We start from the raw sequence: 27,924 nt of genomic DNA, 5'->3' as shown, positions 1-27,924 counted from the left end.
ATTCTATAGTCAGGCCTTACTTAAGAAGAGAACAATAAAATGAAGGAGGTCCATTTACCACTTTTCTCTCTCCCTGTAAGTTGCACACACAGGCGCACACACATGCACACACATAAAGAAATTATTAACTAAACAGAATGACCTAGAATTCATGAAATTAAATTCATAAATGCGTCAAATAAAGCCAAATAAGCATTATTATTTGGAATAGTTCCTTAAAAGCTTTGTGTAATGAGTCGACAGGGTGATAAAATAACCTAGTCCCAAACATAACTGGAAAGCTGAGCATTGAATACCAGCTGATATTTTTTCAGGCAAACTGTAAATATGATCAGAGTCACATACAAAGATTTTTTTTGTGCTCTGGTCACACGCCATGGAGTCAAATGAGGAGTCAAATTCTCCACAGGAAAGGGAAAATACTACATTCTGCCCAGTATGACTTTCTTTCTCAGCTACACAATGAGATGAAGATCTAGATTTTAGAAATTAACTTGGGAGTCACAGTGCAGGATATAAGAGTGTATATGTATAAAATTGTAGTATCAGTAATATCACTTTCCTGAGGGAACTGCTATTTCATTTGTTGGTGAGGAGAGTGGAAGGTTGTGTATAGTGAAATCAAAATTATGCAAAGAAAACCACTCTGTTGGATCTTTTGCAATACTTCATTTTTCCAGATTGTATTGCACCTAGTAGTAATTATGACTAAAGATGAAGAACATTTCCCTTCTAGGAGGTGGGTGGGTTATAATAACACTTCTATATTTATTTTGTAGATATTGATGAATGCCAGTCTAACCCATGTCGGAATGGAGCCACGTGTATAGATGGCCTCAATACATTTACTTGTGTCTGTTTGCCAAGCTATATAGGTGCTCTCTGTGAACGAGGTAAGGCATACTTTTTAATCTGTGGTGATCTAAATCTCAGGTATGTTATTATTGAAGAGGCAAAACTCCGTTAACTTTTCCAAGAGCTCTAATACCAGTAAAAGCACTAGAGCAATAAAAGCACTAGCACTACCCTGGCATGGTATTAGCAGTTCCAGAGGATATCAGGGCATATAGTCTGTTGGTACCTTCCCATCAGGGCTCTTTTCTGCAGTATCTGAAATCTGCAGATTCGTAAAAAGTTAGACTGTACCATGATGGAAGAGGCACAACTACTCTCCATTATGAGGGAGCATACCAACAGCTAGCTAAGGCTCTTCCAACTTTCTACAGCTATCTGCTTCCATTTTGACACCCTTCTGGAAAATCTAGGCAAAGCCTCCTACAGAAAAGGGAGGATGAAAGAAACTGTCAAAATCTGTGGGAGGTCATCAGTGATGAGGAGAGGTTATAATTTTTAGTGCTAATAAAACCTGAGTATGTCAGACTCTCACGATTTGTGGCTCAGGACTTTTTGTTTAAAGTTACATCTCTGCCATCTTTTGCAGATGGGTGAGAGCAAACTCCATCCACATTGATTAGAAGCGACATTACTGCTGTACCAAATATGAACTAGTACTTTCTTTTTCTTAGTGTGGCTTATTTGGGCAGGCTCGGTCTCTATCTACAGCAATACAGTTTCCAGGTGGCTCCATGGGACGTACAACATGCTCATATTTGCTTGCAAACTACTGGGAAGACATATAACCATGTTCTCTCATTCCTGTAATGATGTTTATAACAAGAGGGAGCAGAGTTATTTTCTGACAGAGCTTCTGTCTTACAAAGCTGTAAACAGTGTGAAAGACCTATCACTTAGAACAGGCACCACTTGAAAGTAGGAATACTGGACTGAAAGTATCTGATCACGGTCAATGAACTAGACATTCTGATGTTGTTTCGTTACCATTGACTATTCTAAGGCTTGTCTCTCATCATCAGCTGAATGAGTGAAAGGCAGTTTGCAAACTCTTACAGGTCAACCTGTGGAGATTTGTTTGTTAGAGCTGAAACCTCTGGAAGCTGACTAGCTCCAGCAGTTGTCACTTGTCGCTGTTTAACTCTTATAGTAATCTGGCTCACCTTACAGTTTGAAAGGCCTTTCTGAATCTGTTCTCCAGAACTACAAGTTGACTGTGTTTTCACAACAGAAGAAAAAAGTGTTCTCGCTCCCTTCCTCCTCTCTTTCATTTCAACATATCCATAGTAGCGAATGGCTCTGAGCACCGTGGTAGCTTTAAGCTGCTTTTTATGACCAACCTGAGAGTGTATTTTAGGTGGTTAATGGGAACATTTCCTAGTTTGTCAATCAGAAACAGAGCCCTGCTCACTCAGCTTTGGAATTTAAATTTCCTCCACTTAAAGTCCTGCAGTGGTTTGGGACCTGGGAAAAGTGTTCAGTGCCAAATTTCCATTCCACCAGACAAAATAAAACTGTGTTGGCAATTCAGACACGGTTGTCTGGCAAGCAGGCTTTATTTCAAGGCATCAGGCCTGACCTCACTAGATTTAAAGACCAGCCAGAACGACAAAATGTGTACCTCAGTGCCACAGGAAAGGTGGAGTTGAGCACACTAAGATTATATTTCATTACTTGTTCTTTTTTTTCTCCAATATATATTATTTATTTTAGAGATCTTCAAAAAAAGTAAAGTTGGAGGGCTTAGTAGACATGGTGCTGAATATTCAAAATGTCATGGAAGTGAATGGAAGCAGTGAGTGCACACTGCCTCTGAAAATGAAACTCAAAAAAGGAGACAACTCTCTTACATTCTGGTCCCAAGACACTGTTGTAGGAAAACATAGAGTTCAGAATATAGCCAAAAAGCTCCCGCGAGACTTTTGCAGAATAAGGACTCTCTCAGCTGATGTTTGAGCTAGGATATCCGCATGGGATTAAGCAAGGGTCGGTGTTAGGAGAGGATATGATTGGAGGACAGTGTGGCTGCACTTGGGTGATTTAAAGCCCTTCAAGGAACATTGGCAGGTGGTAAAAGTTAGAACAGCCTGCAGGGTGATCTAACCTAGCATAAAAGAGAGAAATTCTGAGAATCAGTGAGCTGTAGTTGGCTCCTTGACAGCCATTTTTCTTGCAAGGTGGAATCAGTTCAGCAGAAAATCTGAGCCCAGGAACCTTTTCCTGAAGAGAGCCAAAATTGTCTGATAATAAAAATTGATCAACCAAAGGGTTTCCTCTTTAAATGTAATTGGTAGCTCAGTAAACCAGCATAATTTCTGCTTCAGACTAAATTAAAGGTGAGTGGGGTACATCTGCTAGAAAATGCCTCCTTTTCCTTATTGTATGTGTCTTTTGAAAGTACAGTTGCATATTCTACATACCATTTGGTGACACTTGCATGTCACTTTTTAAATGCAGAAATATCCAGAAAAGATTTTCACAGGATGGCTGCAGGCTGAAGAAGGACATGAGGCTAGTCTTTTCCCAGGGGATTCCTCAGTCATTCCATTGGCATTACCCTGTGAAAAGCTGTGCAGCGACCTTTCAGAGGGTCCAAATGAAGGAAGTCAGAGCTCAGAGCCTTCCAATTTTGATCCTTAAATTCTTGCTTTGCAAGCTCCATGTTTGGGGAAAGAGGGGAGGAAGCTCATTTGCTACCTTGTCTCACACTGAGGACCAACAGCTTCTCTGCAAGTCAGTGGGACTAATCACAGAGACTAGTCCCTAAGGACCATATGTCAGTCTGTGACTATTGTTTCAGTATTCGGCTCTCTATATTTGTGATGAGGAGTACCTTACTTCATGAATAGTTACAGAGGTAACAACAAAACTGTAAAGAGACTGCAAGCTGGACTTCAGTTTCTAGACTAAGCTACTGAAGTGTTCGTTATGAAAACTGGGTGGATGAGCACCTGTTTATATCTTCTGTTTCCTCCCTTGGTTGGCTAGAGTTTCCATTTCTTTTTCGTTCTCTCTCCTTGCTGTTCTAGCTGGTGTCTACCTGCTTTCAAGGAATGGTGTTTGTGTGTTAAACTTACGGTTTGGCTTTCGGTGCTGCAGGATTTCTGCAGAGACTCCTTGACTAGCCTGTTTACCAAATGCAGCTGCATGCATGGGACTATGTGCCAAAATGGCACATATGTGTTTGTTTGTGGACATGCCTCTTCGGGATAATACAACTAACCGTTTTGTCTTCCAGATTCCCAAAGCAAAACAATTTTTTTAATTATCATCAGGAACAATGTTTTTTATAACCCACTTTCTTTGTTCAAATGTTTATGATTACTCCTGTCTCATTTGATTCGCTTTGTTCTCAGAGCTTGGTAGCTTGGGATGGAAGCGTTTGAGAAGGGCTCAGTGCAAAGATGCCTTCTGAAAACAGATGGTCTCTAACTGATGTCTTTCAGCTGAGAAGGGATTTTTTGAATATTTACCAGAGAAATGTTTTCTCCTCAAGATGTGTGGGCTAATGTATCTCTGACATTTGTTCATTACCTGAAGCCAGACAGTCACAGATAAAATTCACAGCTAAGACTCCCATTATGTTCTAGTATCTGTGTTTCACTCTTTATCTTCTTTAAACCTCTTACAGGATTTGTTTAAAGATAAGGGACCTGTTGTTAGCAGCTTATTGCAGCTGTTGAAAAAGCAGAACCTACCTCTGCATTACACCTGCAGGGTACTTTGTTTTTTTTAACGTAGTGTTTAGAGACATTATATATCTACAATTGCAGTTATAGAGAACAGAAGCTGTGTGGGTAACTCTTTGCACACATCACTGAAAATTACCTTGTAAATTGTAATAAATCTTAAGACTAGTGAGACAATTTTTAAAATGCCATAAACATGACAAGCAGACAAGCAGTGTTTCAGTCTTTCCATCGTGTTCTGGAATAAGTTTACATAAAGCTATGATTACCTCCCAGGATAAGTATACGATGAACATGGAATATTGTATTCAGTAAGTCCTTACACCTACTCTGCTCACAGAAAATTTACACCCACCTGCAATTAGACTTTACTTCTTCACTAAAGGCTGTTAAAAATTTATACTCATATGGAGCCCTTACCTTTGTGTGAGTCTCAGCTTTGTTAATGTAGTAGGACATGTAAACGCTCAGGATAAATCAAAGCTTGTTCCCACCTGTGTAACAGAGATGAGATCGTTGCTACACTTTTATTTGCCTGGCTTGCATTTGTCATCCTCTGGCCTCCTGATTCACCCTGGTGGTGAGCCAGGACTCTCCCTTTCACCCTTCCTTTTGCTTTCTTCTCTTCAACCCCCCAAATCCTCCCTTCCCCTTCCAAAAATCCTGTGTCTTTTATAGCCTTCAGCCCTGTCCTTTCCTCTTCTTGTAGTTTTGGGCTATAAACAGGTGCAGAAGAAGGTATTCAACTATCCCTCTTTTTTCTCATGAAAAACAATATGCCATTTTGGGTTGGGAGGGGTCGTGCATACACCATGGGTGCATGTATATCAAGTGTAAGTACATATGCCAGTTTGGTATCCTCTGTCTTAAGCTGAGAATAGATATTTTGACACTCCTGATTCAAAGTTAGACCATTATATCTCATTCTTTGAACTCAGTCTTTTAGCTCTTGTGTTTTCACACGCTCTGCCTCCCTCATATACCACTCAGCAGATCTTCCCTCAAATCTTGCACTTCTGCCGTAGCGGTAGAGGCTTAATCAGAGTAGCCTGAAACTGCTTTCTGGCCAGGACTTTTCTCGGCATGCAAAGCTGCTTGTTATCTGACTTGTTTCCTGTGGGACGCGGTGGTCCCCAAACAAGATGAATAATAAAATCTTAAGTGCCTTCACAAAGGACACAGCACTGTTAGTCAGCACTGTGTGGTTAAAGAAATGTTCTTGAAAGCCAAAGGCAGACTAAACTTTAAAATGGCCTAGATCCCAGAGATTAAAGCTGTATCTGCAGCATGCACCTAATGCAGAATACAGTGAGGGAAAACATCAAAAACTAACAACTTGATAGTATAGATTACATTCCTTTTTCATATTTGGGATTACTCAAAGCACAAACAGTTTTCTACAGCTTAACTTGCAGAAAATAGAAGAGGGAGTAATCAGTTTAAGTTCTATTTTGCCTCTATATTTGCTACATTTATGCCTGTACTGATGACTTTTTAAAAAGATTTTGATACCAGACTCCTAGGACAATAGCTACTATGTTATTAATGTTGCCAGAAATTGTCAAAGAAATGCCATTGAAGTGATATAAATGTATTTATATGGATTTAAAAGTGCAAATGTATCTGAAGCCTAGTTTTTATGTCAGGAGATTTTAAATGGGCAACAGAAATTCCCAAAAATAGAAGCTTTCTTGCTTCAGGATGTGAATGATCTCTTCCTGCTATGAAATAAGAATCAGCCTTGTCTCATGGACAGATTATTCCCTAATTGTCTCCTCGTAATAGAGGAATAACTGGCCACCATTAAATATACATTAGCAGCCTAATTGTACCAATGGTCTGATCCATTTTGGCAGTTTGTATGGCACACGACCTCTAGCTAAAGCTTGAGAAATATCATAATTAAAGAATGTGCAGTCATATGTAGTTAGCACATTCTATAATGTTTGGCTTTTTCTGTACGGTTGCAAAAAGAGCCTCTTTGGCCAAAGCATGTTATTGACTTTAGGAAATCCCATTTCATACCAAGAATGTATAACCTCTTGAAAGGCAGTATGGTTGCTTTCAGACTTGGTGGAGAGCAACAGACTGTTGCCTGATGAAAAGAAAAATGCAGCTTTGTGTTTCTGTGCTTTAGCATCCCACGACAGAGGCCCTTCTGGGTGAGCCAGCAGCACGTTTGGATGGCTGGAACAGGATGTAGTCAGGACATGCTGTGATCTTGAGCTGAAGTGTCCTTTATGGTGCCATTTCAACTGTCATAACTCCAAACAGTCTGAGTTTTCTCTATCATTTCTCCTATTCCTCCCTAAAACTGTCTCTTCTTGGTGGCAAGCTCTTCTCATCATCAGGCACAGCTCAGACACACTCAGGCCTCACATTTGTTATGCCCGTACTATTACAGTACTGATTTTGTCTGTGATTCATTCCTGCAGTGTTGGTGCAGAATCAGACTTGGGGTGGGAACTGTATTGTTTCTTGCCTTCTATTCTGTTTGCAGCTGCCTAATGTTGACAAAATAATTAACGTCAAATTCACAGATTGTTACAGCTCCAAGGCTCATGCTTGCTTCTCTTTAGAGGAAAGGAAATACTGGCTGATGTGAACCCCTGTCTATTACATATTCTTATCAGTACCATCCCCCATAAGAGTACAGACAATGTGCATTTCATTTCTTTATATTTCAGTTTTACAATCTTCTTTAGAAACTGATACCTAAAATTTTATACTTTGTTGAGGAAGGTGGGTTTTGGAGAGGGGCATGGAGGGGTAAATTTATTCTTTGGAAAGATAATACTCCGGGTTCGCATCTGTGGATCGAACAATGACAGGTATTTTCCTTCATGATTATTTTCAATTATTGGTTGCTTCCAAACCAAAGTAATTCAGCACAGTGACTCAAACAGCTATGTGCTGTACAGGTAATAACTCTTATCCCCATATACAGACTCAAAAAACTCACATGAAATGCAGACTAAAGGCAATCTATCATCCAGGCTTTTCATTTATCCAGAATTATGGACTAAAAATGTCCTCCTAGGATTGCCCAAGTACAGCACAATATGATCAGTAGAAGCTCACAAGGTTGCCAACGAAAATTATATTCCTTATGTGAGTAATATTCATACAGCTTATACTGAAACCTCGTAAACAGGACTACCTGAAATATTATTAAGTCCTCAAGGGTGAATGGTTATTTTTTGCATTTGTACTGCTTAATGGGTGGATACCTTCTTGAACCTTTGCACTGCAGAAAATCCATCTATTTCTGTGAAACGTGTCTGTGTGTCATGCCCCTTGTCAGAAGTGCGGTTTGTTTATTTGTCATAGACACGGAGACCTGCGATTATGGCTGGCACAAGTTCCAAGGACAGTGCTACAAATACTTTGCCCATCGTCGTACGTGGGATACAGCTGAACGAGAATGCCGTCTCCAGGGAGCACACCTCACAAGCATCTTGTCCCATGAAGAGCAGATCTTTGTGAACCGTATGTATTATTAGAATTCCTCTAAACAAGAAAGGGCACTGAGGATTCAGAACTAGTGAAATATCCTTCTGATCACTCAGCTTTTATCTTTTCTTTTTAAAATAAATTTATAAAACCTTTTAAAAACACACATTGTGTTCTTGATGTTTATTTTTCCTGTTAAGTCTGGTTCCTTATCACAGTAAATTTATTATTTGTTATGTAGAAAATATTTTTGAGGAAGTGTAATAGCTATTTTTTTAGTGTTGAAAATATATGAAACATGTTTTTTGTGTTTTTGTTTTTGTTTTTTTAGCAGATTTCCTTGTCCAGACCCCCATATATTATGTTAGGTAGGCATAAAGTTCCTTTATGGTATGTTGCAAAATATGTATCAGTCACCAAAAAAATCTGGAAAATGTTATTGATTAAATATATGTATCATTTATTTTTCTGATATGCACTCAGGTAGAAAGCTAACCTGTTTGTTTTGGGAGGCACAGGAAGGAGGGAAGAGACAGGATTGTTTAAAACTCTTAGATCAGAGTCTGCATTTTTGTAGACTTCCTGAATTAAAATTAAAAAGCTGAAAAACAGCCTGTAAATAGTTGTTTGCATAGTGAGTAAGAAAATCTTAAGAACAGGATGTCTGATTCATTCTGTGCAAGTACTTTTATTAAGATAATGATGAAAACTCTCCCATTTATGGGAAAGTTAATAAAAAATATTCTGGTTCCTTTCCCTTTAGGTATTGGGCATGACTACCAGTGGATCGGCCTCAATGACAAGATGTTTGAACGTGACTTCCGCTGGACTGATGGTAGCCCACTGGTAAGATGCCTTTAAAATGAAATCATTTATTCATTTATTTTTGTGGTGGCTTATCAAATTCCCACAGAAATAAGGGAAGTTCCACAAAAGAATGCAGTCACCAAATATGCATCCAAGCAAACAGCCAGGAAACTATTTTGGCTCGGGATAACTACTTTTCCGTGATATATTTCTAAAATCTTATTCTTGCTTCTTATTATTATATACGTGGGAGCTTCCAAAGTTTCCCAACAGAAACCAATTCATAAGGTTTAGTCTGAGAACATAATTTAAGGGTCTTTGCTGGAGCTAGTTTGTGCTTATCTGCTCTTATACAATGATACATGTGAGAATTCTCCTTTCTTCTGTATGTGGAGCAGAATGCGTTTTTCAGATGGGGATATGGCATTCATGCCCTTGCATTCATGGGTCTCTGAGAGCACGTTAAGAAGTCTCTTAAGTATTCTTGGAGACTGTTGTAGCATGCATGGCAACTGTACAGCTTGGTTTGAAAAGCAGTCATCCTTAGGTGGTTCAGGAGGCCTGTAACCTGTAATCTGTCCCTAAAATTTTAAGATGCTTTTGATATCTCCTATTGCCTTAAGACAGGAAGGAAAATTGGCAGAAGGAGAGGGAAAACACCCTCTACCTGCCTTTAGTGAAAATAAATCAGTGTGTTGGATACAGGAAATCATTGAGCTCTTTCCAATTCAAAACAGTCTCTTCTGTAGAGAAGACAGGTGATTTATTGCCATTTAACACACATTAAAGAACATTATATTAACAAATTGGTCATGCTTATTATTTTTGTTTCCAGTTGTGAATTCTTCTTAAAGCAGAAAACACCTGGACTTTGGGACACACACACACACATGCTCATACATGCACTCGGTGGTCATTGCTGCATGTGACTACAATTTATGTAGAAAGACACCTGGAACATAGCAAGTTTCATTTATTGCCACTTCGTGTAAACAGGAGAAGGCTTAAAGTCCTCTAAAATGACTGTAAGTGAGCCATTTCTAGGGAAACTATCATGTGTGGCAGATGACAGTACAGGAAAAAGGAAACGGAAGATCAAACTTCTTTGTTGCCTGATCGATAGCTCTCTGATGGAACTATTGTACCCATTTGTGCTTGGAGGCACAGTGTCTTCCAGCATGTAACCAGAGGACTTCTGACCATTTTCTCTTACCTCTGCTCGTGTATTCTTGGGAGCATCTGATGTGCCACATCCTTGAACTCCACTTATTCTGGAATTCATTCTGTCTCTTACATGGCTTCTTCCATGTCACTGACAGTGACAGGCACCCTCTGAGGGTGGTTTAATTTTGAGCGGAGCTCAGGGAAGTGCCAGTCTCTCTGTGTTCGTTGGACAAGGAGCCTACACTTCGCTAAGGAACCTGGAATTAGGAGAGAGAAATTTGCCAATAAACATAGTGTTTGAAGGGTCAGCATGTCTAATACTGGGAGTGCGAAACAAGATACAAACTCATATATTGGAAAGAGAAATTTGATAAAGCAATGAATGATGACTCTCAGGAAATTAAAATTGGTGCTGAAATTCCATTTCTAACTCAAGCTGCTGGGCAAATGTGGTGTTAAATTTTTACTCTATTTTTGAATTTTAGCAAAAGAGGTATTCTAGGAGCAGGATAAGACTGTCTGCCCAACAGATTTATCTTTTGATTGATCTTTATCCCACTTTCCTACATTTTTTTTTTTTAACAACTTCTCTCGGTCTCTTCCTTCGGAAACAATCTAAGTGTCTCTTGAATTCATTTACGTTCATTGTTTCAATAGCTTTCCCTCATAACTTATTCCATATGTTTTACGGATGCAGTGGTTCTATGTAATTTCCTTGTTTGCTCCTTTCTCGTAGTTTTTAATTTATTTTTCATACTTTCTAACCTCCCTTCAGATGATAGTGATTTATTACTTCCCCAGTAATTGGGATAAACAACATCATAATCAAACGTATGCATCAAATGTATTTCTCTGATAGTGTTTTAGAATTCCACTGAATTTGAACACCATGTCATCACTCACGTATTTACAGGTGAACTATAAGCATGATAGTGTTAAATGCAGTTATGTAATTCAGGATCATAAAAATCAGCATAACTCCCTAAGCACTCAGGTTCTAACCTGAATTTCTGAGATAGCTCTTGCATATAGCCAGGATCTAAACAGCCTTCTGTGTCTTACATATTGGTTCATCTGTAACTGAGCTGTGCTTTTATCTTTGTGACCTAGCTCCGTGTTTTCTTCAAGACAATATTATCTATCTGGAATGCTATTTAACACTTCCAGCTTAATAGAAAACTTGTCAAGTCTGCTAAGAATTCCCCTTATATCAGCGTCTGGATCTGAAAATCATACTTATAATTCTATAAATATTTTTTTTGTGTTTTTTTTTTTAAGTCCTAATCTTGGTAGGTTAAAAAAATGCAAACAAAACAACAAAATCCACCAGAGATGTTGCTGATGGACTTGTTGGCCCAGTGCTGATGTTCTACCCCATACAGCCCAGATAAAATCACTGATAAATATTGTTTACACTAAATCATCATGATTTCTTTAATGTGATTTTTGATTCTGAACCAAAAAGCAGGACAGGGGGGAAGTAAAATTAGGAATCTGTGGACCTCATACTCTACCACTGGAGATTATGGAACAAGGCTTGGATTACTTTGGTATACATTTTCCATGGACATGAGAAAACCCACAAATAATCAGTATGTTGAAAGAAACTCTTTTGCCAATTGTTGGCATGCATTTTATTAGCAATTTCTGGAAAGGGGCTCAAATGCTCTTTTTCTTTCTTTGCATCTAAGAGAGATTTCAAACAATGTTCAATGAAAGGATAGCAGTCATTTTTTGACATTTTCAGCTCATAACCCTGTTGTGTTTTTCTGGATTTTTTTTTTAACTGAAGCTAAATGCCAACCACCATTAAATATAATAGAGTTGGACAAAAACACATATAAGAGTTCCTTAGTGAAAACCAATGAATGTACTTCCAAGTGTATTGCACATTTTTTCTTACTACATTGAGTTCTTGAATACACATGCCCACCTTAGCTCTTTTTTTGTGGGTTGCATAGTCATATGCAGCACTGGCATACAAACCTTGTGCTGTCTCACTTCTGTTGCTTCCCAAAATGTACGATTTTTCTGTGTGTCTTGCTTGCTGGTTCATATGACAAAGTCATCCCTGGTCTAGTAATGTGAGAAAGCTTAAATTCTTGAATGTAGTTGTGGAAATTTCCCTTCCCTCATAAATCAATGGATGAAAGCTTTGCCAACCAAATAAGCAAGGGCCATTCAGTTTTCAGTGTGATATTACAGATTAGATAAGATCAGTTCATGCTACTTTAGTGGGATGAGAGTCTTGTTTGTTTTTAATGTGTGTAGGGTGAATTTGACCAAGATTTTAAAAAGGTGAATATGTAAAATTAAGCTTCTTACTGAGAAACCTACACTGAACAATCCATTATAGCAACTGTGGCAGGCCCACAGCCCTATTGAAGACAACAACAGTTATTTATATGCCTAATAAAGGTGTGACCATAGTCAGCTACTTCTGGTAGTCTTGGCACTGGTTTTTGTCCCCCATCCCTCCCAAAATTATTGGCTGTTGTTAATTCATCACAACCAACAGCAGTCAAAAAAGTCCCTCTATTCCTGTGCATGTTTTTCTTACATCAACTGGAATTTATGTGTGACTACCAAAAATGATGCCAGTAAGCAAGTCTTAGAACATCCGAAGTGTCATCTTGCAAATATATGGCTTGATCTTTAGTCAGAGTTATTCAAGGAAAGAACTTTTAAGATGAGGGCAATTATCCTCATGAAATAGAAACAGGCACAGTCCTAATTCATAGTATTGTAGGCTTTGTTCCTGCAAAAAGAATCTGAGTAGACTTTTTGATCTACCTCACTGAAGTATGCGATGATGCATAGCTATTTGTCCATTTTTAGGGGATTTTGGCAGATTTCGGGTCTTAGCCTTAACATTGTTTTTCATTTAAAACTGCTCAGCAGTTTTCTGTCCTTCAGGCAAAATGACATAAGTCTCTCAATCTCCTGGTAGATGACACTTTTTCAGCGTGCTGTGTCCACTATATCTCAAACACATACTCAGCTTGAAAAGTGCAGAATAGCATGTAAAATATTTAGGTCCTACAACTGGTACCCAAAAGTTCAGTTGTCAGTCCACGTGCTACTTTCCCATAAACAAATTACTGTTATTTCATTATCTTGGATTTTATTGGTCATGCCATGTTTTATTTATAGTTGTCTTGCTTATAATTCTTTCAAAAAACAAATTGGGAGCTTCTTGGCTAAGGTCAAGACACCTCTTTAAAGCAGCTCCTTGGCTAAGCTCTGGGTACTTCTTCCAATACGTAAAACAAAATAAGCTATAATTACCCTAAACTGGAATACAGTGCTGGCCACCCATATGAATCTAATTTGTTCTGATTCGTTGTACTGTATCTCTATGGCAGGAAATAATCTTTTCTCATCTACAGTGTATTTTTTCTCCTTTTTTTTTTTTTTTTTTTAAAGAAAGAATTTTTCAGTGTTTCCAGTTGTTGGGAGAGGTGGATTCATGTTCTGGAGCTGATGGGCCATATGAAAAACCCTCTGGCAGAAGTAACCTCTCTTTTTTATATCAAGGGAAAAGAGTTGACTGCAGCTGTGTTAGCACAACACAAAAAGAGAATGCTCATTCAGGAAACCTGGCCCTGCACTTGTGGTGCAAGTTCAGCTCTGACCACAGTGAGCATTGCCGATTATTGGCCACTGCTACATGCACGGACTTGGAATATTGGCAAGATAAAAAGTCACATGGACCAGTAGAAATGGAATTTGAAGGCTGCAGATTTTGGCATATCTGCTTAGTCCCTAACTTGTGGATAATGTGTCTCAAAGGTGAAGGCAGAGAGAGCAGGCACTGAGGCGAGCTCAGAGTACTCTCAGCACCCCATTTCTAGACCATCATTAGGCAGTAGTTCCTGAAAATGAAGCAAACTTTTGCTCAAGACATTTCAGGTATGGTTGCCTCCACAGATGCAAGAGATGGAAGAAAATAATAGTTAAAGAGCACGTTAGCTCTGCTTGTGTTCTATTACAGTGTAGTTATAGGGCTGTCTGTTGGTGTGTGGTGTGAGAAAGACCCAGTTTTCCTCTGAAATACATTTTACTTGGAAAAAAATGGTAAGAGTTTGCTACATAGAAATTTTTACAGAATCAAAATTATTCTTCCTCCCGTCTTCAGATTTTTCTCCTGGTATTTCTGTGCTAGTGAATAACTTTTTAAGAATGGATCATGGACAATCTTCAGTCCACATATATTGTAAAAAGCTGTAAGTAATAAAAACAAATAAGTTTAGGAAAATCACAGTGATACAGGAGAAGAAAGCAAGGCCTAAATCAGTCACACAACTGTGTGAAAAGAAGAGTTTTTCCAAGCCTGGTTGGATCAACATAATATAATTAAATAGTGAATGATAATTTTGGCAAGAAAGAGCCAATATTAATGATAAAACTTATCCTATCAGTAGGGACACTTAAAAATTGGCTTGATCAAAGAAAGAGTGAACACAATGTGACATTTGAAAATATCTTAGGGAAACTGCATTTAAATAATTCACTTAGTTCTGTGAATAGTAACTTTTACAGCTGTACAGCACACCCATCCAAATAGAAAAAATCTGGTGTTGCTTTTGGCAGTTTCTCCATTGTATTTGGATTGCTGGCACTTCACTGTGAAGGACCCTTGTGAGCAGGCACAGCGGTAAAGGAGTCCTTTGGAACTATTCATGTTATGGATTAAGCACATATAGCTACTTGGGGTTGTGCCTTGGGCCTCTGTCTCACAGGGGGAGTTATTCATATCCTTTGGAAAACGCTGTTGATAATTAGTGCTTTGTACGGCGGTGAGCTCACTCCCATTACATAAGATTAGTGCCGTAATAAGGAGCTGGCTAGTGTCTGTGGCCAGATTGTCTGTCACTTGTAGAGTGCTGCCAGCTAGGAAAGTAATGGGGCATATTGCCACTTTTAAAACTGTCCAGAGACTCTGCGTTAGTTTTTCTTCCCTTCAGCACAGGAGTGTTATGCTTTGTGTTTGTAATACTGGACTTCAGGTTGTCAGTGTTAGGTAGCTACATAAAAAAACAAAACAAAACAGAAGTTTCATTCTGGCAAAAACAAAGCCCTCTCTTTTCCCGTCCTTTATTGGTCAGTGAATCACAATGTTTTAACCTAAGCAAATCTATAACTACTCCCTGCTCAGAAAGAGTAACTCCATTGAACACAAAAACCTTCAAAAGGTATAGAATATTGTGGGGAGGTAGGCTGCCTCGGAGGGTTAAATAAAGCAAACAAACTAAAAAGTACTGTAGTCAGCTGCAAACAAAAAGCTCATTGTGCCAATGTCCCACAGGATCCTTGGAGAAGGAGATTTTAAATCTACCAAATGTTTTGATTTTGTGCTGCAAACAGTCATTAGAGCCTCTTTTTAAGATGCTCATTTGACCTGCATTAAATGGAGGAGAACTATATAATGTTATTAATGACAGGTATGTTTTTAGTTCAGTGTGTAAGGAGGCTGTATGGAAGGCCTGTTGGACAAAGTGATCTTTTGTTTGTCTTATTTTTACCAAGGGGGTAGGCAGTTGCTTCAGAGCCTCGTTACAGTTGGCTTGGGGCTGCTACTCTTGGACAGCTTCAAACTTGCAATAATTGTTAAAATAAGTGACAAAATGGAGGATTTTTTTTCAGTGGCTCTCCAGTAAATTGCACATAAAAAATGAATTTACATCATGTTGATAATATATAATTATGTCGGTATGACTCCCAGAGCACATGTGTTATACCAATGTACCTTTATCACTCTACCATGCTTCTGTTCAACACTAAAACACCTGGCCATTAGCAAGAGAATGTCACCAGCAATTTGTGCCATTCACTTTTGGCCGCTCTGCATACCAAGGTGTATTTGACTTCTGAAAGACCAACACAGAATATGCACACACCATTGCACTATACAGTTCTCTAAAGGAAATATTTGAAACACCAGGAAAGTTACTACTCTATGAGGACTTGATCCAGAGCAGATCAAAGTCGATGGGCTTTTGTCCATTGCCTTCAACAGCTTTTAAAGAGTTAATCAAGGAGACAGATAGATAGCTTTCTGTGTCACTGTTATTTTGGAACTAGTTCAAAGCTAGTATCTGGACTCAGTAGTGAGTAGACAGTGCCATCTAGTGGGAGCTTCCTGCCATACTTAACAGCTTCCACTTCTCATAGGAAAGTTGTAATTTTTTGGTACTGTTTTAAAAAGAAGTCTAAGACCTAACATCTGCTCCTCAACATGCCCATCTCCTACAATAATTTTGATACTGCTTTTATATTTCAGATACATCAGGTAGCCATGATTACTTATTTCATTTATATTTCTTAGGTTTCTTTCAAAAATTATATATTCTTCCATGGGTCTTACTATTTATATAATCTGCAATCAGTGCTTGTGGATATTCGTGGAAATACCTAAATATGTGTTATTTAGGGTCCTTTCTTTGCAAGCTGTCACAAAAGAAATGAAGGAGTTGCCAACAAATTCCACTACTTACTGTGCTACGGAAAAAAAAAAAAAAACCTTTAAAGTGAAATCCTTTGGAAGGTTTATTAGCAAAGCTCCTTCTGTCTTTGTCTAAACCAGTGAGGCCAGGACTACTTCTGAGCTCCCAGAGCTGGGAGTTTGCCATAGTCACACTGACTCCCTAATGGAGAAAGTGTCGGGTGCACGACTGACCCAAATCCTGGCAGCTTCTCTAATGGTGTGCAAATAAAGCCCAGTTTAGGGGCTTGATGGCAGCCAGGCAACTGTGATCTAAACAATAAGAATACCAGGACCATGGCATATGATTTTCTATGTACTCATAGGTAAGGTTAAACATAGCAATTGCCTTCATATGGACTACAATTTCTCCCAGAAATGATTTACTAACATACTTAGCTTGGTCCCTTCTTCAGCATGTGGTTTTAGCATGTGCCTGAATTAGCTATGGGATCTGCCCCGTGGAGTTTGGGGCACCACCCATGTCATTCAAGTAAGGCATATGCTCAAGCCCTTACTGAATAGAGTTTTCAAGCTCATGAATAGTTTTGTGAGTTCTGTCAAACTGCTCCCATTCATAGAATTAAACAGAGAATCTTTTGCAAGACTGGGGTGAAATTAAGTGAAATAGAGCCAGTGCTACAAGGTAGTTTCTTGTCTTTCCCAATGTAAAAATGTATTTAAAGACCAGGTGAACTTAATGGAAATATTACTGTCATTGCCAAATCTTCACAGTAATCTGTTTGTTTTTTTCTTTTTCTTTCTGTTGAAAGGAAATGGAATCCCTTTCAAATTTCCCACGAGTCTCTCATGTAACAGAAGCAGTGCTGTATAACAGCATGTGCCAGAAACCAGGGGATTCTGAACTGATCCATATACTCACTGTAACTCTGTGCTGATCCCTTTGTAGTTCAGCCAGCCTATAGGACTGGGTAACAGCAGGAACTTACTGAACGTGAGATGTAATTTTTAGCCCAGCTATTCAGTTATAACAGAACCTCCACACTGAGGAGCTTGTTCAGTAGACTTTTCTGATAAAATATAATTCTAAGAATTTTATCTACTATTGTAAAAAACTATATTCCTGTTCTCAGCAGAGTTATGGAAGAAAAGAAAGACAATAGCTGGTAAGCTTTGCTGGTTTAAGCCAGTTTAGCGATAAATATCATGCAGGAAATGTCACTTCACTTTAAGATGAAACGGCACAGAGCATATCCGTGCAGCTCAGTCCCTGCATCTTTCCTTGTCTTTTTGATTTACCTTATTAGAGTTGCATTAAGTTGCAATCAGATAGGAAAGCAGCCAGAATGAAATAAAATAAAAATCCCACTGGAAATTACAAGTGCCAAAAAATGCCAAGAGAGATTTAATTTAAGCACATTTAAATGTACTGAAAGCATGCTTCCTTTTCCCAGAAGGAAAAACATTAACCCTGAAACCTAAATATTAGATGTATTTCTAGTAAATTGTTTCTTCGCTTTAGCTATGTACAAAAGATTATTGGCCTTTGCACAATAAAGAGGTCAAGTAGTTAAGTTTTGTTTGCATCAGTAGTTTATTTTGTTGTGCTTGGTTAAACACAGTGTTTGTTGACTGTTCTGGAATGCAAAATCCAAGCTATTGATCTCAGCCACTTGGTATGCCTTCTGGAGATAAAACAACGGCTGATGTTTCTAAATGCATGTCACAAAGCTGAGATACTGCTTACTCATAGATTCACCTTGGCATATGCAAGCGTCCGAAAGAGCTGAGTGGATTACTCATTAATAAGGATATGAGTCCCCAAAATAAGGCCAGTTATCTGAAAATAGAAATAACAAATCTCCCACAAGGTCAGATCATGTTCATGACAGAAAAGCTATGCTCATTCAGTTTGATTAGCAGCCACCTGAATGACAAAACATAGCAATTGGCTAATAAAATTAGCTGCTTTACGGCTCTTAAATCCTTGCTTTCTGAAACTTAATTAATCAGAAAAGTCAGTCTGTCACCCAACTGGCAGATTGTGGCTATGGTTTAATTTAATCCCATACTAGGAAAATCTCCCAAAACTGTGGAAACTCACTTAGCTGGGGAACTTAATAAAAGGCCTTCATGTGCTCTTGTTACCATCATATCCAAGCACCTCCTGTCAGGCAGGAAAATACATTGTCACTATTTTACAGATTAGGAAATGAGTCAGCCAAACATATTTCTTAATGTCATGTAGGAAGCCTGAAGAACTGAACCCACGTCTCAGCTGTGGTTCTAACCAGTGCACCCTCATTCCACCAGGAAATTCTGTAGCAGAGAAAGCTAGTAATCCCAATGTGTAATTGTGGACTTCACTTTTACCAAAAAACAGTACAAGAAAGACTTCTTAAAATATAGTATATTTAAAGATGTAAAGAACATAAGGTGAGTGCCTGTTTTCAGCTTGGAAATGATGGCAAGACAGAATAGTTGTGTGGGCTCCTAAAGGACCAAATGAACGTGCAGATACTAAAATCCTGTCCCTAAGGACAGTTCTTGCAGTCCTCTGATTACACTGAAATCTCTATTTTTGATTAAAAAGCAGCAGGTTTCTGGCTGTCATGGATGCTAAGAGCTTTGTAAAGTGACTGGTGCAACAATATCTACCTGAGTTGGAGAGTTGTGTACTCCCTGCACTCACTCCCTTGCCTTGCTTTGAACTTTCCTCCCCACAGCCCAGCAACACCACGCTTTGTGGCTGGAGAAGAGTGTGTCATGTACATATTAAAGATTATATGGCCTAAAATGCATTACCTGAAAGTGCTTTGCATTGTAACCTGTGGGAGAATGTCTCATGTGTTATGTTAATATTCCACAGAGCACTGCTGTTAGTCAGGGTGGTAATAATCTTTAGGTGCCTCTGTGGGGTAGCCCAATGTAAGTACTTTTGCTGAGGACAAAGAGGGTCATGGCAGTTTTTCTTCCATGCATTAACTTAACATTTGAAACTGTTTAGGTTTTCAGAAGCAGAAAACATATCTTATGAATGATACAGCTAAAACAGTTTGATACAGGTGTCAACTGAAATTTTATTTTTCGCAAGTGGATGTCTTGAACTTTACCTATCCATGCATAGTACTCCTTAGTGGTGGTTTCATTGGTCTGCTGAGACGATAACAATTTACATAAAGATATGACCTAGCAGTGGGGTGGCTGGAATGATGCCAACATTTTTTGGCTCATCTGTGAATTTGGCTGATCATTTTTGGTAGATATTGACAAGGAATGAAATTTTCTTTTTGGTACAGTGTATTTTTCTAAAAGACGGTAATTACACTGAAATACAAGGATCTTAAATGACATAGCCAGTTGAAGAAGGACATCTTGTTTAGGATATTTTGAGCAGTGTTTCTCAACAGGAGTGTTATGAATTGAATATTTTAGATACTTTATTGCAAGGGGAGGGAAGTCTTTACTCTCAGCATGCTTTGTATGAGAGATTATAGGGAATATCTCTGAAAACAAACAGTGCAATCCAGTATGTAACATATGGGATTTGGTTCTTTCCCACTACTTTTATTCTCATGTTGTTTTACTGGACATAGTGGGAAGACCCCTGATTTACACCAGTATATGCGAAAAAAAGAATCAAGCTCTTGATCATGCAAAGATGTCAACCATAAGGAGAAAGCAAAATATTAGTATATTTGTCTAGCAACTTACACCAGTCAAACTGTGAGAATATTTTTGTATCCTTATCCCCCTATCAGTGGCTAAATAAGGAACTGAAAAACTACTGAAGAGCTGGGTGGAGACTTAAGAAAGCAATTCAGCAGTCTGGAACTTCCTCTGCTAAGCAATTCTGGCACTAAAACCAAGGAAAAGCAGAGTTATCCAGCCAAAATAAATCCATGCAATGATGATATCAGATGTGAGGTAACAGCATGTCATGCTGGAGGATATCAGACATTCTTGCATAAACCACAGAGCCTAGATATGATTCTTTGCCATAACACTGCAGCCCTGCCAACAAAGCAAACAAAAAGTTTGGAGTCGGTATGGCAAGGCGTGTAGAGCATACGGAGTCTGTGTGCTTGGAGCAGCAGCTGGCAGGCTGCTGAGCACCTTCAGCTCTCATGCCCCCAAGGGCCACTGCATGTCCTTGCTTCCCACACTCAAGTCCTTACAGAAGCAATCAGCTCTCTGCAGTGTCATTCCTACAAGAAACACCTACAGGCTACATTAAAGTCTTCCCTTCTCTTTCAGCATGTTATTGATCAGACTTCTTTACCATCTTCCTGACTGTTTTCCTTAATTTTTTGTGTGTGTCCAAATGTGTGGTCATATTCTTGAAAGCGACTGAATTGCCTTAGCTTAAGAAGCTGATTGCCTGTCATCTGAGCAGTATGACTGACCATGCATGCACGCCTGACTTACAGTAGTAAATGGGCATTCAGAGATGTAAGTGAGGTATCACTTCTCCCTGCTTATCCTGCCTCAACACACACAGATGAACTTCCCTGCAGCAGGGATGAAGCCTACACCAATATTTGTTGAATGGTTTTTAAGCTGCGATATTTGTGAAGCTCCATTGGAGCTTCTACACATCCGTGTAGAGGAGATGGGACAGGTATCTGGGGCAGCAGCATCAGCCATTCCCATGTAAATCGTCTCTGCTCGCAGGCCGGAGCCTTCAGAGTGCGCCCAGCTATCACTGTTTGGTGTAGCGGGCAGTGAGTCTACCTTGTGGTAACGTGACCTTTTCCGATCACATTCCTGTACGCTTTACCAACTCTGCTGCAGGAAGGTGCTAGACTTTTGTCTGAGCAGTTATTCCAAAATATCCTTTTGGAAAAGGGGAACTTGTAGCACTCTAAATCACAGTAGTACAGAGCATACATGAGCACATTCCTTCCTCCCCATTTGCCTTCTCACTAGTTCAGGAGATTTATACAGAGCTTTCGTTTCCTTTTTTGCACTAGGTGTTGCAGAAAGCCCCCGCACCACAGATCCTCTTTGACTCATATGTATGGTATTTAGCCACTGTGCTTGCAAAACTCATACCCTTGTTTATCAGCTAACGTGAAATGCTGAATTCTGGACTTGAGAAAGGAAGGCTAGTGTATATTTTGTAGGTTAGGATTATTAACCATTGAAATATAGAGATGAAATTACGCTAGTCCCACATAAAAGGGAGGATGTTTTATGAATTCATACCATTAATAAATTCAGTGCAGAACAAATTTATTTAGAGCATGACTGTTAAATTGCTTGGATAATTAAAACCTGTGATGGATAAGATGGGACATGGTAGGAAAAGGTTAAGTATTTAACTCAAGTTTTTAATTAGCTTGATTCACTGTGAAGTAAATACTACTTGCATGTGGTTTGTTAACATTATTTCTAAAATGTGTTCGCACAGGCACTGAATAGTGGTTATTTTGTACAGTTAAAAAAATAAAAAGCTAAACTTTTATGACATTTACATGGGCCAGCTCTAGTCAGAAAGATGTAAGCACTGAGTTAAAATATAAGCACTGTAGAATCTGTATCATTTTGACCATACAAGGAGCTAGCTGACTGGTTAATGTCTGGCATCTATGTACATTCCTGTACTTTTCAATACTTATTTTTATCCTTCATTAAATTCTTTTAGGAGTGACACAACAGCAATCCCAAAGAAAATCACTAAGAATAGTTTCCCAAATCTGCTCTCACTTTTCTTTACATAACATTATATAAATCTCAAATTTCTCTGCTTCATTTGGGATAAAGATTATCCTACTTCTACTGACTGCAGCATATGCCCCTATCAGAGACTACCGGATAGATTTTCTATCCTTGCTTCTATTTTTCATGCTTACTGATTGAAAAAACAGACTGAATCCTCCCTAATTTTCAGCCAAAAATGACACTGTGCAATGATGAATTTAGCCATGCTTGAATGTCTGTATTCTACAGTGAAATGTAGGTGGGTATAGTGGAGCCCTGCACAGCCTGCCAACAGTCAGTGTCACGCAGCTCTTGGCAGGGCTGCCTCGCCACAGTTTGTCTCAGTAGGCACATCTCTTCAGGTAGATGCAGAGTTGTATAGCTAAATAAATGCCTCACATAGCCGGTTTGGAACCCCAAATCTGTGCCTGCCCAAATGGATATGCCAGACGCGTTCCAGGGGCAGGGCTGAGGATCTAAGTTATTTTTTATGCTAAAGAAATCTGCCATTTGAAGCGTTGTCACATGCCAGCAATTAGCTTTCTATTTCTCAAACTAGCCTGCCATATTCTGCTTTCATTCACAGCACTGTAAGTCCGAAGGTCTGCGGAGTTGCTTTTTTCTACAGAGGGCAGAACTTGGATCATAATTTCTAAAGCTGAAAGGCTGCTGTACTCATTCAGTCTGCCGCATAAGCCTTTTTAATGGAAATGTCAATCTGTAATAGTTTGGGGACATATTCTGACACCACCTTTTCTTATTTTAGGTCTAATGCTGCAAGTCAGCCCACTGAGTGACTTTATTAAGTGAAATCAGAGAATACCTAATTTGGGCCTGACAGGATCACCTGTAATTTGCCATTTAGTAGACTTGAACTAATAAGAATAGTGAGGAATTTCCTGCATTTTCTGGCATTCCAGTTTCCATCTGTCTATGTAGGATAGAGAGACTGTGCTTCAACACACTTTGGATAGGATTTTACTTGGTCTGAATTGTGTCATTCTGTTTTGTTCACCTGACATCAGTGACATAAGTGAAAAATTGGCTCAGAATTTTTTTTCCATCTGAGTATCTGTTAATAGAGTGGGAGGATATTATAAATCTGGCTTTGTTCAGTTTATGCATCAATCAAAAAATTGAGGTCGTTTTACAGCAAAGGTAATATTATGTGAACTTCTGTAAAATGGAATATAAATATATTCCAACACTGGGAATAATGGTTTTGCTCCTCTTTTCTGCAGCAATACGAGAACTGGCGACCAAACCAGCCAGATAGCTTCTTTTCTGCTGGAGAAGACTGTGTTGTTATAATATGGCACGAGAATGGGCAGTGGAATGATGTACCATGCAATTATCACCTTACCTATACCTGCAAGAAAGGAACAGGTACAAACTTTGCAGTAACAATAGCTTTAGTAGGCACGTTTTTTCTAAAATCCAGTTTTGTAAAGCTAAAAGGACAAGTTCTAGTTAATGTCTGGCGACTGGCACAACAAGCCCACAACTGAGTTCACCCCACAAACTCACCCTTCATCTGTAGCCACATATTACATTCTCTTTCTAATCTGTTCTTGATTCAGGCAGAAAAGTGTACGCAGTTGGAGCTCTTTGTTAAAATCAGGCAACTTTCTCTTTATGCATGGCTTTCAACAAAATGGGCATCCATATAACTGGTAGGCCTGTTTTTCATGTGTACCATGAAAATATCACCAACTCTTCTTTTCTGGGATGGCACTACTGTGAACTATGTGGGAACAAAATTTTGGTAGACAGTTGGAGCAGGCAGAGGTCCACTGGTACGTGGTTAGTTTTTCAGCTTCAGCTGAGCATAATTTTCACCCATCATGCTACCCTCTGTCTTACTGTTTTCCGAAATCATATACTTTAATGGCACCACTCGCACTTGAAAAATACATTTCGTTTATACACTGTTAGAACTGATAAGTACTTGAAACGTGGCAGTTCCCAGAAACTATACATTGACCCCTTAGGAATTCCCTGCCTCTTCAGAATCGGAAAGTAAAAATCCGAACCAAAATCTTTTGTGCCCTCTGTTGCTACCCAGTTATGTTTACAATGTTGTGTTGACGTGTTCCCTCTACCTTGATGGATCCATCAGTTTTAAGTGTTTTTACATATTTTGTCATTGAGGAAGACGTGAAAAGTTTTGAAAACAAGACTTTTTAAAAGCTCGTAATAACTTCACTGGCTCTCATGTTCTACAGCTTTCCAGTGAAAATCTTTTTTGTGTGTGAGTATGCCAACCATATTGGTTCAAAATTATGTCAGAAATTCAAACTAGAAAGGAAATTCTAACCACACTGTCGGGAATTTCCAACATTATTGTATTTGGTGTACAAAAACCAGAGAACTACAGAACAGGACAGATCTCCCTGTCCCTGTTTGGCTATGCCTCTTAAGATTCTTACTGAAGTCATTTGATATCTTTCCTTAGCCAGAATTGAGAGGTCAATGTATCACATTCAGAAGTGTATTCACAAACGGATGTATTGATTTTTGTTTTGTTTTCTTCTCTTCTTAGTTGCCTGCGGTCAGCCTCCTGTTGTGGAAAATGCAAAGACCTTTGGGAAGATGAAACCTCGTTATGAGATCAACTCCCTTATTAGATATCACTGCAAAGACGGTTTCATCCAGCGTCATATTCCAACCATACGGTGTCAAGGGAATGGAAGATGGGATATGCCTAAAATTACTTGCATGAATCGTAAGTTCTTTGAAAGGGAGCCACTGCTTGATCAGAAACAATAGAATCATTAATGCAAGGATTAATAAGCAGTGAATACATATTTTAAGAGAAGAGCAAACGTGGTATTCCAGATTATGACAGCAATACTGGTCACTCTATCTATTAAAAAAAATCAATCAGGTCTCCAAAAATAATGAAAATGTTCATCTTCTGGTTTTACAGTAGCCATTAGAATTATATTTTTAAGTAAGCAACAGAACTCTTATAAAGTCCCTGAAATCAATAGATTCCTAATAACACTAACAGTGCTTTCTGCAGAGGTGTTCTATGTGTAAGAGATGCTTCCCCAGTCTGTGACGTGGTTATAGTATCAGTTACTCATTTGTTAACGCTCTAATTAATCAATAATAAATGGAACCTTAGTCTGTAGTGTAACCACCTTTTAGGTTGAAATCATTTAAAAATATTTTCCTTTTTTCCTCCTTTTCTTTGCAGCGTCCACATACCAAAGGACTTATTCTAAGAAATATTACTATAAACATTCTTCATCAGGAAAAGGAACATCATTAAATTCATCAAAACACTATCATCGCTGGATCAGGACGTGGCAGGACTCAAGGCGCTGAATGCTAAATGGTGAATAGGGATTTCCACCATTTCAGCCAAAGTCCTAACTTTCTGTGCCTTTTCTATCACTTATAGGAGTATTATCAAATTGTTTTGAAACTATGGACTCCGGTATTCACAATGCATTTTGCAAAAATATGGTGTTTATCAGAAAATTCAAATAAAAAATTAAAAAATATATAGTGGAGGGGTACTTGTGGGGAGGAGAGGAAACCATTTCCAGCCTATAAGGATTATTAGTTTTCTATATGCCATCAGTGTGGACCATTTTGTGATGTATACCAGCCAACTGCAATATTTAAACAGCTCAATTTTAGCACCAATGAAAATGTAAATAAGATGATTTTAATGTTGTTCAATTGTGTGTTATTTTTAAAATCCTGTATATAAAATGAAAAGTCACACTAAGTTCAGGCATATTTATGCTTAGAACGGCCTCAGAGGTCTTCAGTCATTTATGACATTGTTTTTATGTCATTCACTTAGGCTGGAAATGGTTGAAATAACTGCATTGACTGAGATTTGCTATTACCAGATGAAGATAAACACAAAAGTTACACGACTTTTTTTTTTTTTTTTTTTTTTTTTTTTTTTTTTTTTAATGGGAGCTGTGCCATTTCCCATCCAAGGTACAGTTTGTGTCAATGTGATGCAAAGTTTAGACATAGCACATAAAGTGGGATGAAGCATGAACTAGGGACTGCAATATGGAACTTTTTTATGCTCTCCATTCCAGCTTCATCATTCATGAGAAAGGACTGCATGGAGGACTTGTATATGACAAGGAGGGCCTGTAAAAGTCCAAGTGCTAATACATTAACTTTATCAACCAGGGCCACTTTTTTGGAAAAAAAAAGAAAAGAAAAAACCACGACTTTCACAACATTAACTGCAAGGTCTATATTACAGGTCTCTGCATTCTAAAATGGAGATAGACCTAGTGTTTGAGGATTTTTTTTGTAAAAAACAAACAAAAATCAAAAAAGTAAATAATTTTGTATATATAACCATTTTTTAATCTTTTTATAAAGTAATGAATGTTTGTGTATGAATGCTGCAGCTGTGAAGCGTACATAAATAAATGAAGTAAGCCATACTGATTTAATTTATTGGATGTTATTTTACCCAAGCAAAGAAGATTAAAAGAGCTCGCCAGTGCCATATTAGCCCCTGAGCTCCACTTTTGGAACCATCTTTCAGTTCAACTGCTATTTCCCTGGAGAACTAAATTCCTACTAAACAGGATCATTTGTTTGCGATTAGATGGGTGAGAACTGTGTGACTTACAGAAGAATCAGGATCTTGGCTTTCTAGAAAGAAGTGTGTGCACAAAGAGATAATAGATTGTAGTTGGTGCAGTGTGTATGTAGGAGTTTTCTATTATGATTTTTTACCCTGGTCAGCTTGATGACTGATCTGGATGTGTACAGTAAGTGTATAAGGTAACGTTAAAAATAATCTCTCCACAGAAAGGACTGCGTATGGTTATTTCTGCAAAGTGCCTTCCACACCTTTGGGCACAGGAAAAAAATGTAAAAAAAGAACAGTAAGTTCCCTATGATACAGCTTTTAAAATAACGTTACAAATACAAACATAGATGGGAAGTTTATGCCTTTGTGTTAATGTGGGGAAATGATGCAAAAAGTTGAAAAGGAAAAGAAAAGCACTGAAAACCCAGCCAATACGTAAGAGTTTGTACTAGGTAGAGTTGCTCATGAAGTGATCTTGCCATAGCTCACCAGGTACAGAAATTACAGTTCCTGACAACATCTCTTAAGACATTCCAGTGACTGCTCCAGCAAGGGTACCCTGATTTTTGTGCATTCTCCGTGGCAAAACGTCACTGGGTTGGCCGGTTCATTCCCCACCCCCCAAACAATGCACATAATGCTTTTCTCTATTTATATTATATCTTGTATAGTGTATAATGTGAATGTCTGTTTTTTTGTGAATGAAAGTCTAAAATCTTTGTAACTTTTATATCTGCTTCTGTTTCACCAAAGAAACAAGGTTTTGCTATACTGTGACTTGTCTTGTTATTGCATGTCTTCCTGTTTAAATCTATGCAATGTGATTTTTCCATATGAATACAATTAGATCATCATGGATGAGCAACTGTCAGGTACTTCACAGTTGTTACGGGCTTAGTCTAATGCCGACTGGAATCAAAGAGAATCAGCTGGCTGAACTTCAGTAGGTGCTGGATTTGACTTTATACGAGCAACTGTAAGGGATGTGGGAGTGGTATTTCAAGATCTGCAGTGTGTGTTTTGAAGTCAATTATTGCTTGTATAAGTCAAGGCTCCGTTCATAAATTTACAGTATTCTACACATTACTTCCTTGTACCAAAACATACAGAACAGAAAATATATTTTAACACTTTGCAAACTTTCTCATCATATGTATAAAAAACCCTGCATAGATTTGTTGTTTTCTTGTCTACTTGTTGGATTTAAACAATGTTGTAAGGCATTC

General features: G+C 38.5%; 1 protein-coding gene across 2 annotated transcripts in view; it reads left to right on the top strand.

Moving 5' to 3' along the window:
* Window positions 1-27,475, top strand: part of LOC112983666 (versican core protein) — a 114,967-nt gene extending 87,492 nt beyond the window's left edge. For both annotated transcript variants that reach the window (XM_026100936.2, XM_064501557.1), the window contains exons 10-15: window positions 780-893; window positions 7,872-8,030; window positions 8,758-8,840; window positions 23,355-23,499; window positions 24,656-24,838; window positions 25,316-27,475. In XM_026100936.2, coding sequence (XP_025956721.2) covers window positions 780-893; window positions 7,872-8,030; window positions 8,758-8,840; window positions 23,355-23,499; window positions 24,656-24,838; window positions 25,316-25,446 — 815 coding nt within the window. In that variant the 3' untranslated portion in view covers window positions 25,447-27,475. The remainder of the gene's footprint in view (window positions 1-779; window positions 894-7,871; window positions 8,031-8,757; window positions 8,841-23,354; window positions 23,500-24,655; window positions 24,839-25,315) is intronic.
* The last annotated feature ends 449 nt before the right edge of the window (window positions 27,476-27,924 follow it).

The sequence above is a fragment of the Dromaius novaehollandiae genome, chromosome Z, assembly GCF_036370855.1.
Source record: "Dromaius novaehollandiae isolate bDroNov1 chromosome Z, bDroNov1.hap1, whole genome shotgun sequence".
Lineage (NCBI taxonomy): Eukaryota > Metazoa > Chordata > Aves > Casuariiformes > Dromaiidae > Dromaius > Dromaius novaehollandiae.
This window is presented reverse-complemented; position numbering and strand designations above follow the sequence as displayed.